The 14,366-nt window shown below is 35.6% G+C and overlaps 1 protein-coding gene across 5 annotated transcripts in view; it reads right to left on the reverse strand.

Moving 5' to 3' along the window:
- The window catches only part of WASF1 (WASP family member 1), a 98,814-nt gene that overhangs the window by 73,026 nt on the left and 11,422 nt on the right, over positions 1 to 14,366 (reverse strand). The window contains exon 1 of one of the 5 annotated variants that reach the window (XM_064508872.1): positions 6,419 to 6,540. The exons of 3 other annotated variants lie outside the window; for them this stretch is intronic. In XM_064508872.1, coding sequence (XP_064364942.1) covers positions 6,419 to 6,441 — 23 coding nt within the window. In that variant the 5' untranslated portion in view covers positions 6,442 to 6,540. Of the gene's footprint in view, positions 1 to 6,418; positions 6,541 to 14,366 lie in introns of those variants that run through there. One more of the 5 variants, XM_064508875.1, reaches the window with a different exon arrangement.

The following is a 14,366-nucleotide window of genomic DNA, read 5'->3' on the forward strand; positions in this document are numbered from 1 at the left end:
ATTTAATTTAATTTTGAAATTAAATTCTGGATGCCAGAAAATGAGACAAGAGTCATAAGGAGTATTAGGGCATAAGGAGTCTAGGTACTTGGCTCTTCTTCCAAGCTTCTGCAATTGTACTACTTTTAAGCAACCCGCAAAAATTCCCTATGTCTTTAACTTTTCAATGTATAAAAAACAGGTATTTCCCCTGCTTCTCACATATTTTACTAAAATTAAAGCTTGAAGTACTTGAACACCTTTAAACAAAAGATGCTGCATAAACAGAGAAGTCTTGAGGACAACATGATCTGCAGAAATATTTCAAACTGGCATAGCAAAGAAGAAGAAAATAAGCATTCGGGCTCTCTACTGTGTTTAGATGTTTTATAAAATTAGTGTTTGTGATGCAACAGATGTTAACATCTCCTATGTCTTATTTCTAAAAGTATGTACTTGCTTTTCTGTGTTAGAGATGAGAAATATTCTGTTCATTTAAAAAAAACTTCCATAAATATCCAGCATCTCTCTGCAGCAGCTGCATATGCATTAAAAGCCACCCTCAAACTGATGCTGCCCACACAGTACAATTACTCATTTAATCCAGAAAAAGGTACATTAAAAAAGGGGTCAAAAGTATCTTCATACCAATAGAAATTTAAAGAAAACAAGCCCTAGAAGTTAGAGCAGGCTAAAGTAAAAAAAAAAAAAAAAATATATATATATATATATATCAATCAATATATCAATCGCACTTCGGGTCATAGCCCAAGAGCTTAACTCCTATTTCCTTGCAGACAGTCAAAGGAAACTGACTGTGACCCTGCGTGCTGGGTAGCTAAGGGAGTGAGATTTCAAACTCAGGATTTTTCTTTCCAGAAAGTTTTAAGTTTCTATGAAGAAGCATTCACAACAGCAACAGTTTTGGGATCTCAAAACGTTAACTCAAAATTTGCCCATTTTCATGCTTTACGCTTCAGAATCCCCAGTGCCCAGGTCTCATGCACTCCAGCAGCAGCTTTCTTCAGGACCCCTAGCTCAGACACTGTTGGCTGATTTAGTAGTGCCTGATTAGCACTACCAGTTTCACCTGGTGCTTGGGATCCCAAAACACAGGGGAGGCTATCAGACTGCTTTGAGGCCATGCAAATGTATTTCCCATCTACATCCCGCTCCAATTCATGAGCTTTGGGATTTATGTAGAGATACACCAGCCCCCTCGGACAATCTGGCATCTGAATCACACAGGAACGTCCTCTGCTCAGCTTAGTCTGCTCCTCGGGCAACCCAGAGTCATTTGACTCTGCTTACATCCCAGTGTTTACGTGTACCTTGAAATTTGCATGTACATTTTTCTTTTTTGTGCTTCTGTGTGTATTAATGTGCATGTCTTACTGTTGAATCAATCTGGAGGTACCTTTATCTTTAAAGGAACTTTATGGTACATTTCTTCCCCAACTCCCAAACATCAACATCTATAGTAATTTCTTCCTGCACAAAATACTGGAGGCAGAAAAACATATGAAGAATTGCATGTGCTTAAAGCTTTTGTTTGTTTTTTCTATGGTAATTACTTTGTTTCCAACTATAAACAGTAAAACTAAATTAAGACGAAATGATAAAAATTTCATATGCAAAGCAGCTTCCCCTCTGCACAATATGAAATTCAATCACCTGTATCTTCAAAACAATAAGCTGTTTTTCATAATTTCCATACACTTAAACTTATATAGTGAAATAACTTGTAAATTAAATTGTCATCAAGAGAACTCTCTAAATATTCGGACTAAGAATTTGCTGCAATTTCTCATCTATGTACCTAATTCAAGTGCTCATCTAGTGAGATTTCAAAAGGTAGAGTTGTTTATTTTTCTCCCCTTCCCACCCCACTTCCCCTAACCTTGGGGGGGGGGGGGGGGGGAAGGAAAAAAGCTCTCTCACTTCTAATTTTTTCCTGATGCTATTTCAGGTTTGACCTGAGTGCTTTTAGCTAATGAGAAAGTGAGTACTTGAGGGAATCCCCTCACACACCCAAATCTGAACTATGGTATAATACTAAATAGCAAAAATGTACACACTTATATGAAATCCCTTTAGTGCAGCAACATTTGATCTGTCTCAGAGATTTCTATAATTTGCTGTGGCTGCTAAGCAACAAATTAAATATGATTTGGTATATTGAATGCATTATTCCTCCTACTGCTCTTCTGACTGAAAAAATAGTTATAAAAAGGCTGTTGTCACAGAGCAGTAATGCTGAGGAGAGGTCCCATACTTCAGCAGGTATCCTAATTGTAAGCAAACATATATTTTTGTTTGCCCTGCAGTAAAAATGAGGAAGTATACAGAACCTCATGTCACTATTGTTTGGACTGTCATGATTCCTATAGGGAATTTTGTCTGAACTGTCTGGCTCAGGGCAAAATAATAGGTAAGACAAACAGACAGATAAATAACCCCACCTGGGGTTCTCTGAAATCTACTAGCATACCGGGAATTCATCACTCCATTCAAAGACTATGCAAGCGTACACTATTTCTAGCTGAGAAAAACAACTGAACAAACCCACCCTTCAGTATCAATCAAAAATGCTCCCTGCCCAGACATCAGAAATACCTTGTTTCCTAGCTTTCGGTTCCCATATACTACCACTGTACCAGAGCAAAGAGAGACTAAAAATTGCATGTAGGTTTCATGTAGAAGTGCAGAGAAATCACAGGCTTCTGTCTTCCAACTTGCATGCAGTACAAATTGAGAAAGACAATTTTTCAGATTCTAAAAGAGATCATCCATATCTAAGCTACTCCAGTTAAAAGACAAAATTAAGTGTTCTCAAAGGTGGAAAATAACCTTTCAGCTTTGGGAAGGAAAGAAGGAACACCCAGCTTTGCTTCACATCCTTAGAGCAATTATGTTAAATCTGAATTTAGAAAGAGTAATAGCCATTGGAGTAGGGGCAGGAGGCTTGCATTGCTACTACCAGACTTATCTTTGTATTGACTGAATATAAGCATTTTAGGACTTAATCTTGCAGTTTTAATTGGCAAAATAGTAACAAAAACATTAGAATTAGGTAACACAGGAAAGCTGTGTTTCTGTACATTTTAATACCCTATTTTCCACATAGAAATATTCTGTTGCATTCTTGATCTGTCTCATTAACATTAACTTTCTGTGCACTTGCTGTTCTAATTATTTGCTATTAGCCATCCTATTAATAGACAATCATATAACAACTCTATGAAAAATATTTCCTTTATTTGTCCACATCACTATGACAGATACTTTTAATTTCAGCTGCAGTATATAAAAAAAATTCAGCAGTGTTTTTCTTTAAAATTTTAATGAGCAGAGTAACAAATAAAAACGAATTCCCTCACACACGAATATACCAGGCCTCATTCCTTCACCAGAGATCCTTCCTGTTCAAGTTATGAAGTCCACTCAGAGATCCTTCCTTTTCAAATCATGTCCTCAAAAGGAAGATTTAAATGTAAAAGTGGTAAGAAAAAGGCTGAGTTTGACCTCACTGTTTATGTAAAAAAAATCCCAGTATTAACTGTATTAATCAAAACAAAGTATATCAACAATCTTATTTGAAATACATGGTAATAAAGCAGGTTTTACTGTAGACATTCACATTCCGACTGTACTAATATTTTTGAAACATGTATTTGTTTTTCTTCCTTTGAGTACAGGTAGTACTTCTAAAAGCTGCTAGAATTTACATTCCCAAAAAAAGGAAGTATTTATTCATCTATAAAACAGATTCAGCACATGTAGTATAGACAGACAATCTACTCGGATGATATCATTGCACAGACTAATAATGTGTTAAAGTGCTTGTGTAACGACTAAGGCTAATACCAAGTAATTCCAAGCAGGCCACAACTAGTAATTGGCAGTAACTTCTGGCCACTATCAAGATGAAAATAAAAACAGAAGTGTTCCTTATTTAAGAACTCCCAATTGAACAGTTTTAATGGTTACTCTCCAGTATGTATTTAATGAAAATCTTGTCTTTTTACTGTCTTCATAATATCCCTTAGCATGTAAAATGGCACATGAAATTTATAAAATACAGTTCTGCATGAGTGTAGGGTTTGGGGTTTGTTGGGGGTTTGTTGCTGTTTGTTTGGGTATTTTTACATTTTTAGAGGAAAACTAAGTTTGTATAGTACCTAAAAAGACAGAAAATTACTGGATATTGTTACATTAAACCATAACTTCAAAATACTAATTTAACTTCCTTTTTGTAGTATCTTATTACCAAAGAAAAAGTTTACATCAAAGAATGGGAAAAGGTTATTGTAGATTTGACTGATTTTCCTTCACAGAAGCAATAGCCTCTTTACTGCAAATCTCATAAAGAACACCAATTCTCAGAAAAGCTTCTAAGAATTATTTTGGAATAGCAGAAGAGTTTCACGTGGACAATGCTACAGGAGATGGTAATTTAACTTGATATGCTCCCTGACTAGTGAACTACTCTAATTCAAATTAAATTTAACACTTCTCTGTTTTTTTACAGACAGATTAAATCTATGACTTTCCAGTTATTCCCTTTAAAGAAAACTGTTAGAATAGTCAATCAGTTATCCATTAAAGGGAATTAATTTTTTAAGTGAAATCTCAAAATATGGAAGTATAATTACAGATAACTATAAATTAACACAATTCACAGATGAACTAAATATCTATCCTCAAAGCACGTCTGGACCAAAGTTCAGACCAGAAGTTTTAGGACTAGATCTTCTCCTGGAATAACTCCAGTAATTGGAGTTACACCAGCAGAAAAATAGGCTGTCCTCCTATTATGCTGGTAATGGCACAAATTTCAAGACAGAAAAGAAAGTACTTCAGACACAGAATATGGAATACAGTTACCAACAACGATTCCAAAAACTCAGAGAACTATAAACTCTTTTTGTGGCAGACAAGAGAGGAAACAGAGAATTATTCTATTTAAAATACATTTTTTGGTATAGTTTAAAACTTATACACATTCCAAATAGCTCTTTTTCTCCCTTCTCCTTCAAAGAAACAATTAACTCTTGAATTCAAATCTCTGTTTAGCACAATATATCAGAATGCCCTGTAGGTATATGCAAGGTTTTAAAATGAATTCCTTCAAATTTAGCCGTTCAACAGAACTGGAAAAACTAGACCTCCCTATAACTACAATAAGGCTATCAAATACATGAAGCTGAAAATATCTGACACGCACTGAATCCAACACACATTACAGAAGATAAGGACATTTTGATCATGCTTATGACACATTTTGAAAAGCAAACCTGTTAAAAAAAAGGAAGAATCTCTTGAAAACGTTCAAGGCCCTTCTGATGGGCATGATTACATCTCATACTCATTTCAGGGGAAAACTATAGACCAAAAAGAATTATTATGCTTAATTATTTTTCACTTAAGCAGCCTACCAAAAAGTAGGCTCTTTTACTGCATACAGAAGGCACCATTCAAACCCGACTCCCCATACTTCTCCCCTCTTAACCCAATTCTTATGTTTCTCAGCCGGGGGGGAATCTTCATCTTTGTATGTAGAGTTCTGAAGACATAACTTTAATTTGCCCTTTATGTTTTCCAATCTGATATATCAAAAGTATAGTTTCTCTGTCAGAATGCTCCAAAGAAAAATCTCTATTCCAGTGCCACCCTACTTTCTTTAGATCACTCTGGGTAAGATGATGATGAAAAAAAACAAGGACTCTTTTTACAAAGTGCTTAGGGTCCAACACTACCCTACAATCAATCTCTGGTAAAGAATATTCACAAAACTCTCTTGTAGGTATGCAGAAACTATTTCCCCCTACAGTTCTTTCTGAAGAAGAGACATGTTTTAAAAGACAAAAAAAGATTCTACTGAATATTTTATCTGAATGATTTCCATCCACTTATCCAACCTCATTACATATAATTCTTAAGTCTAAAGCAGTGTTCTCCTTCAGTTTATTTATTTGTTTCACTAAGTGGTGAAACTTACTGAAAAATCATCACAACCTTCTTTCTTTGACCTATTTTCTGTTTGATTTAAAAGTTTGGAAACTTTGCATATTTTTCTAAACTTGAAATCTAAAAACACCCTTCTTTGAAGACTGGCCCTTCAAGATGTTCAGGGCCATTTTTCACTTTGATGCATTTTTGTTTCCTGGGTCTTCTTCAGATTACTGTAGAGAGTTGGCGTGGTTGCACAAAACTTCCAGCTCTGATCCTTTGGTTTTATGAGGTAAAGATATATGTGTGTATACATATGTATGTGTATATTTGTATAAAGAGAATATATATCATAGATAACATGTTGTATTAAGTATACTATATAATGTATAATATATAATTACAATATCATATATAAAAACATACAATAATATACGTTTGTGAGTGTGTATATATTATATACACACAGATACACACACACACTTACATAACAATAAAAATAAGGTGCATGTTTAGAAACTTGAGGAGTGAGTCATCCGAAACTTTGTGAAGCTCAATAAGAAGTACAAGGAGGTAGACTAGCCCCACACGTCAGTACAGGCTGGCAGAGAAGTGGCTGAGCGGCAGTCCTGCTGAGATGGACCTGAGGGTTACAGTGGACACTAAGCTGAATACTAGTCAACGATGCTTTTCCATTGCAAATAAGGCAAACAGCACACAGAGCTACATTAGGACAGAGACAAACAGAACAAGGAAAGTTACCATCTCCCAGCTAGGCAATACCCAGAATATTGTTTTCAGTTTTGGGGCTCTCATTTCAAGAAGGATGTTAAGAAACTAGAGAGGGTCCCCAAGGATGGTCAGAGACCTAGAACACAGCTTCTGAAAAGGCTGGGATGAGCAGGAGGCTGGACCACATACCCTGCAGAGGTCCCTTCTAGCCATCAGTTCTGTGATTTTACAAAAAGACTTTAAAAACACTAAGTGATTAAAAGGGATTAAAAGAGGAGGAAGATGGAGGAAGATACAGAAAAATGAACCTGATTTTCCTACTACTTTGACAATTATTTAAGAACTGTAGGACTATTTCCCCTAAAACAGTATTATTCAGTATAAAATGAAATGGGAAGGAAGTTTGGAATTACCATCCAAATAAAATGCATCCTTTCACCTGAGCATATAACACAAGGAATGGTCTAAACTAAACCAGTGCTGATACTATGATGTTAAAACCTGAAACCCTCAAACCATCCAGCTTCCCCAGTCCACTTATTTTTGTGAAAAACCCGATCCTTTTGAAATCAACAATCAAAACTTTTACTATGTCATAAGTACAGCAAAAGATTTGAAAAGAATTCTTGCCAAAGTTTTGCATGAAATGATAATGAATACTTAGGCAATAATTTAATAACCACTTTTTAGCGGCACAGAGAGAATTCCTGCAGCTTCTTCCCCCATCCTCCTACTCCAGCCACGTAGGTACAACTGTTCAAGAAACAGATCAGAAAATTAATCCAGGTTAAAAGTAATCCAGCAAACAAAAACAACAAAACTTTGGATGAGTACCCTAATCCAGTTCATTATAAAACCATAGAACTGCAGGGTGACATGAAGGCAAAAACTATCAGCAGGGGCTGCTTAATAAAATTGCTATCACAAGAAATTCTTAACAATCTACATTCTTACACACACATTTCTGAAACTGGCTGAGCCTAAAGAAAATATTACATCCATTTAAAATCCCTTCCTTTTTAAAATACAGAAATACAAGAAACACAAAGACAGGATTCCTGCCTCAAGTTCAGTGTGTCAACAATGTAAGAATTTTATACAAGACGATACTAGCCTAAGAACCCCAGTTAGTCATGAAGTCTGCAATTGTATAATGTTCTTGAAATCAGACATTACTGAGGCTTTGTGCAGATTGTTAGCTTGTTCACCCAAGCATATCATATAGCACTGAAGTCTCATACCCACATTGAAATAAGTGGCCCCACAAAATCTTGTGTTGCTATCTTTGAGAGCAAAAAAGCACCTGCACTCTGCTTTTTCTTCCACGTTCTGTTCTCAGTCACATTTGCTCCCAGTTATATTTATAAACAGGATTTTGTTTCCTCTAAGGTTTTTTCCTTCCCCTTACTGCTCTTCTCCCTATCTTTGCAAATGTACATATCAGAGATTTCTTCCAAGACTCCTTCACCTTTTCCTTCTAAATAGCTTCTCTTCACACAAGATTTATCCTCCTTTCTCCTTTCTGAGCTCCCAGATTCCCTTTCTTCTCCCAGTATACATCCTAGCCTTTAACCCCTCTGCACCATCCCAATCACTTCATCTTTTCCCAGTGTATAGCAATCTACCAATATACAATATATCATGAAAGAAGTCCTTGAGAATATTACAACCAACATCAGTGGGGTCAAGGCCTTAAATGAGCAATTTAAGAGAAAAATGGGCAGTTTTAAATAATAATTTTCCTAAAGGAAAAGGAGAAAAGTTTTACCACAAGAATCACACAGAAGCCTCTAGTGGCCTTCAAACCCACTGGGTATGTGAAAAAAAATCACAAACGCTTCTCTTTTCCTACCCGATCTAACTCCTCCTTCCACAGTTTGCTGCTGCACTGCTTCGCCTATCTTACCTCGGTGATTAACATTTGTGCCTACAAAGATAACGTGATCTATTGACTCCACTCATCCATCCATCTTGCAGCTTCTTCACACCAAGTTTCACACAGCTATGAATACAGCCACTGTTGCTCCGGGCTGAAAAGAACAGAAAAGCTTCCCATTTTGCATGGGAGACTGACCATAACAGGAGTTTTCTCATGTTTTTGAGCTTGTTCTCTTCTTGACCTAACTAGAACAAGCTGGCAAGTATAGTAGTTTCTTCCATTCTCATCATTTGCCAGGTTTTGCTCTTCCCCAAGGGGAGACAGAAAAAAATTAAGTATATAAAATACTATGCGAAGTTAAAACCAAATGTCAAATCAATGTATTCAAAGACTCACTGACCATCTCTGCTTCTATTTCAGCTTTACTGGTAGAGGGTTTTTTTTTTTTAATAGCTACAAGTTTTCACTGGCCTCTTCCACTATGTGTCTGTTCTTTAGTAATCATATTCATTTTCTTCCCAAAATCTATCACTAAGGTGGGGAAAAGAACAACTTTGAAATCTCTATATTCCATTCCCATGTGCAGTTCATCTGTGCTATGCCAGAAAGCTGAGTGGTCATGAGAGCACAACAGGCACTTAAAATCATCTGCCTCTTTCTTTTCTTTTTTCTTTTTTTTTCTAAATCTTGCAACAAATCTGCTAAATCTGTAGTCTGTAACTGGAGAAAATAGGAGTATGAGAAAGTTTGGAATCTGATTTTCCACTTCAACATTTTCTAGTAACTACTGCCAAGGGAAAGACAACAACACTGGCAAGCAAGCAGACACCATGCTGCACTTTACTGGAAGAATTACGTATTCTTTGTAAAAAGCAAAAGTTTGTTGAAAGTAAGACAACATTTCACTCAAAATGTGTCAAGTGACATACAAGCGTAGAAGATGATGAGAGTAAAGACTTTACTTTGTACACCATCTTGGCAGATTTCAAGAGCATACTTCATTTGGATAATTCTGGCTCATTCCAAAAGCAGTAATACTTTAAAAAATTGTTTCCTGAGATGTCCACACAAATTACATGTTGTAGGGGTAATTTAGCAAAAAGCAGAAAAAAAGACTATTACTGCAGACAAAAACAACACTCAAGGTTTCCTTTAATTCATTAGCAGAAATTTTAAGACTCACTTAGGAACCTGAAAAGCTTCTCCCAGAACATCACTGCCTCACATGGTTCTGGAACTGTTCACTGTTCTCACTAGTAATTTCCTCCATGTCTCCACATCATCTTTTTCACCTGATAAACCTTATTCCTTGCTATCTATTTCCTCTAGTTTTAAGGCAATAATAGAATGAAATGAAACATTTTTTGAATTCAGGAATACTGCCGCTTGGGCTCCTAACAGAGCAGGGAAGCTTTAAAGATTGTTAGCTTTCATTATCGTAACTATAGAAGCTATGAGCACTTAAATGGTATCTAAATTTTTCATAATTGTGAACAGTTACACAGAAATCCTTTAGGAGTTATCACACACATCATCTATCATCAAAGGTGACTGGATTTCTCTAGGCGTGTTTCTTTATTTTAATAAACTGTTACAACAAAAAAATTTCATTCAGGATTATGGCTTTATCTCCACCAAATGCAGCTGTAATTCTGCATAGAATGCTAATGGAAGCACAACCAGAATTTGTTAATAGTAACTGTGAAGTGTTGTTTAAAAGCATACATTCTCAAATCCTAGGTATGCACGAATGCATTGGATTAGTTGAAAATCTCTAAGAAAGCTCTGCATAGCATAATGTAAAAAAAAGCATATGTATAGGAGGGGCTAACGAGTTAAATACAAGAAATTTAATTCAACAAGTTATTTAATATCTAACAAAAAGAATTCAAAATTTCTAGACGAAATTTCACCTTTTCTTATCCTAGTTCTTATTCTAGTTATTAAAAAAATGTCTATTGCCTTTGCATTCTATAATATAATGGTCAAAATATCATTTCTTTTCCATCCTCTTGGTCTTGCTACATACTTCCAACCTTCGGTTTAAAATTCAACTGCTATTAAAAGTACTCTTTTCTGCTTGTATACATTATAATGAACTGTGATTTACAAAAATAAGTACAGTACACCACAGCTTATTAGCTTTCCTAACTTTATTTGAAAAAGTGATAATCCTCACATTGCTTTGATATATTTAAAATAGAGATGGAAAGAAAATTATGTATTACAATTTACAGCAATTAGTATTTTCTTCTTTTCAAGCAAAATGTTTAATTTTCAACTCATTATTTCAGCTGTTAAAATGCTTAAGTCTTCTTCCATACACTCACATTAAAGAGTCCTGCCAATGTAAATAAGCATACCCTGACACCTGCTACAAGTTTGTAATTAGAATAAATTTCACTTACTTAGCCTTGTGTATGGTATCTATACACTGAAATGATTCCTACATGTCATCATTGTTTTACCATACAATCAGACAAAGTTTAGTTGAAGTGAACTTAATTGTAAGTGAACTTACCAAGCAACAAAAAGGCAAACAGAATTGTGAACAGTAACTGACTCCACAACTTCAGCTATTGTCTCTTGCTCAAATCAGACACTTCCTCAGTGAGTATATAGAGCAATTTAATAGAAAAGGGTACCTTTCTAGAGAGAACTGTGAGATGAGGAAAAGTCAGAAGACAAATAAAATGCTTGTTTGTAATTTCCATCTGGCATATCTCTCCATTTGTTCTACAAAAGAGGCAAGTACAGTGTAATATAGCAGCAGCAACTGCAAAGAAGAGTTTACCTTATTGTGATGCTTATACTTCCTAAATCAAAAAGCAGAAGTCAATGTTTTGTGAATGTCTGCTGAAATACACTGTCTGAAATACGAACTTACTTCATTTTTGACTGTTTGGAAGAGAGTTATTTTTAGAAGAATCACCCTTATCTTCAGGTTTGAGTTAAACTGGCCTGTTCACATTGCACACTACTTCTTCATACTTTTGACACTAGCTGTTGTCTTTCTTTTATAGCAACCTTCAAAAAAATCCCGTTAAGAAAATTAGACCCTTGAGAACATGAAGTAGAACTTTAGAAGCTGTTCAGTGGCCCAATGAACACAACTGCAAGCCCAAGCAGTAATGCTGATTGCAGAGGTCAACGAGGGATGAACTGAAGTGTTGGCTTCCACTAGTTTCTAAACCCTGAAGTTCAAAATGTTCTAACAGAGAGTAACCTACAAATGCCACCTTATATCTGTTATCGAGATGTCACAATCGCGCGTCGAGGGCCACAGTGGATAGGTTGGACTGACCATGGATGGCAAAACTCCGAGGTGAGGGGAAGGAAAGTATTAGGTGACATTCTCTAAGGGAAGCTCATCCCTGAGCTTTAGAAAAGCATCAACTTCAAGTACTGTTCTTTCTCCACTATGGGCGGGTGGGAACCTACTGCATCTCCATATTCCCTGCACTCATGTGCATCCCATATGTATGCACCAAGAGATACAGTGGGTAGGGATGGACAAACCAAACTGGTGCGTCTCAAACTGCAGTAAACTGACTGCTCAGGAGCTTCAAGGAAGAAGATTTGAAAATGGCTGCTTTAAGCAATAGTTCTGTTTATATTATTATTAGCTACTTTAAGACAACAAAGGTTTGTAGCAGAATACCAGATTCAGGGAGAAGCAATTAAGGATACTGGCACAGAAAAAGATAGGCAACACTGAGAACGTTGACTGTTCTGCTCAGAGTTTCTCTGCTGTCTGCAGAAGTAAATCACCTTCATAAATTCACCCTCCACTGCAGTAAAAAATAGATAGCAAACCAGCACTTATGGAGGTGCCACATTTAACAGACTGAAAGGAAAATGGTGCATCTTTAAACACATGTCCAGAAAAGAACATGGTCTTTCTGAGGCTATAGGGTGGGTGAGAAAAAAGTTTATAGCCACACAAGAAATATGATTCCACAGTTCAACAATCCTTATTTCTCTACCAAAGATATGACAGTTACTACTCAGTTTCATTTCTACTGTGTCTCCAAACAGCATTCAAGATTGAAGTTTGCTTTATAGCACATTAGTAATTACCCAAAATGCACCTAACAACTTTGCTTCGCTCAATGCTGAAATATTGGGAGAAAGGGAAAATCAGTGTTTATTTCAAGCTGTAACAGACAGACTGAAAGATACTGTGTATTGAACAGCACAACAATAAAATATGATTATTTTCAATTCACATTTGATAAATTATAGCTATTTAACTAAAATGATAAATTCTGAACAAAGTGACCTTTAGGTTTTCACACTCAATGAGGGAAATTTCCTAACTTTACTACAAACTATTTAAGTGAATCTTCCAAGCATTGCTGGCTCTACTAAAGATTCAGTACATGAATTCCTCCAATGCTAATCAAACTTACCAAGAATAATTATTATAATATATGGGAAAGTTTAGCCCCTATTCTATACATTCAGAGGACATTTGCCATAGCAGAAATAGCACACCTAAAAAGTACAAGTTCCTGAGCAGTTTGCATAGGGTATGCCTCTCCAACACATTAACACATACCAGACCCATGACGATTATCTATGCATTGCCACACTAGAGATGTAGGGCCAGATTATTTCCCTTCTCACCACATCACTAAATCACGTAACTCAGCTATCCAGGCCGTGCTGCAAGAACACGATCTATGTTCCAAAGAATATGCATCTACATCACAGAAATATATTATTACTAATACATATTCATAGACCAATATATTGCCAAATGGTGGGTGTAGGCCAAAGTAGTTTCACTTCTTCAGATGAAACTTAAGACTGATATCAAACATACTAGTCACCTGAGATTTTGGAATATTATCTTTTGTATCTTTAGGAAAGCCTGAAAGTGGCATTCTTTTGCCCAGCAGAAGCAAACTAAGATTATTAAGCAGGAGTCCCACATCATGATCTAATTCTGATTTTATCAACAAAAGACAACTTCTCATACAACTGACATACAGAAATTGAAAAAGGATTAATAGTAGTGAGGGGAAATTGTTAAAGCTCATACTTTTCAGAAAAGTCCTTAATGCTGATATTCTTCAGAATAGACTGACATAATAAGCTTAGTGTTAAGAGTAAGTGTCGTTTCAAGAAAAATTGACACTCAAGACCTTGCGAGAATATGACCCAACTTTCTACTTTCAAGTTATAAAGTTTGGAATACAAATAGTTGTTTTACAGAAGAATTGAGGACTGTAATGTAAGAAGCTAATACACCTTTAGAGCCATTTACTCTTTGCTTCTCTCTGGTAGTAATAAACGCTAGTTATGGTGATGATCTTTACAACACGCAAACATGTCCACTGAGACTATTAAGTTTCCGCTAGTATCTGCCTTGGAGAGAGTCAAACTGGATGCAATTTACTCAACAGCCCAATCCATGCAGTAGCTAACTATATTTTAATAGACAAATTTCTCTCTCTAAGGTATCCATTACACACAAATATATTAAAAAAAATCCTAACAGCTGCAAAAATAGAAAACCACATTAGCAATATGTTTACTTTCTAAATATGTACTAATTACATATTTAGTTGTTACTAATATTATCAACTTTCAGTAACTTTGGATACAACTGACTTTAAGGCGCTAGATTCTAATTACATTCATATAACAAAAAACAAAGCATTTGTAACAGAAGGAACTTGATTTCTAACCAGTAATTAGCATAATTTTGCCCAGTTAAATCTAGAAATCAAGTTATAATTTTAGATTTTTAAATAGATTGGCATATCATTAAATATATTAAATCTCATCTCCAAAGTATGCATAATTCTACCAAAAT

Source organism: Dromaius novaehollandiae, chromosome 3, assembly GCF_036370855.1.
Source record: "Dromaius novaehollandiae isolate bDroNov1 chromosome 3, bDroNov1.hap1, whole genome shotgun sequence".
Lineage (NCBI taxonomy): Eukaryota > Metazoa > Chordata > Aves > Casuariiformes > Dromaiidae > Dromaius > Dromaius novaehollandiae.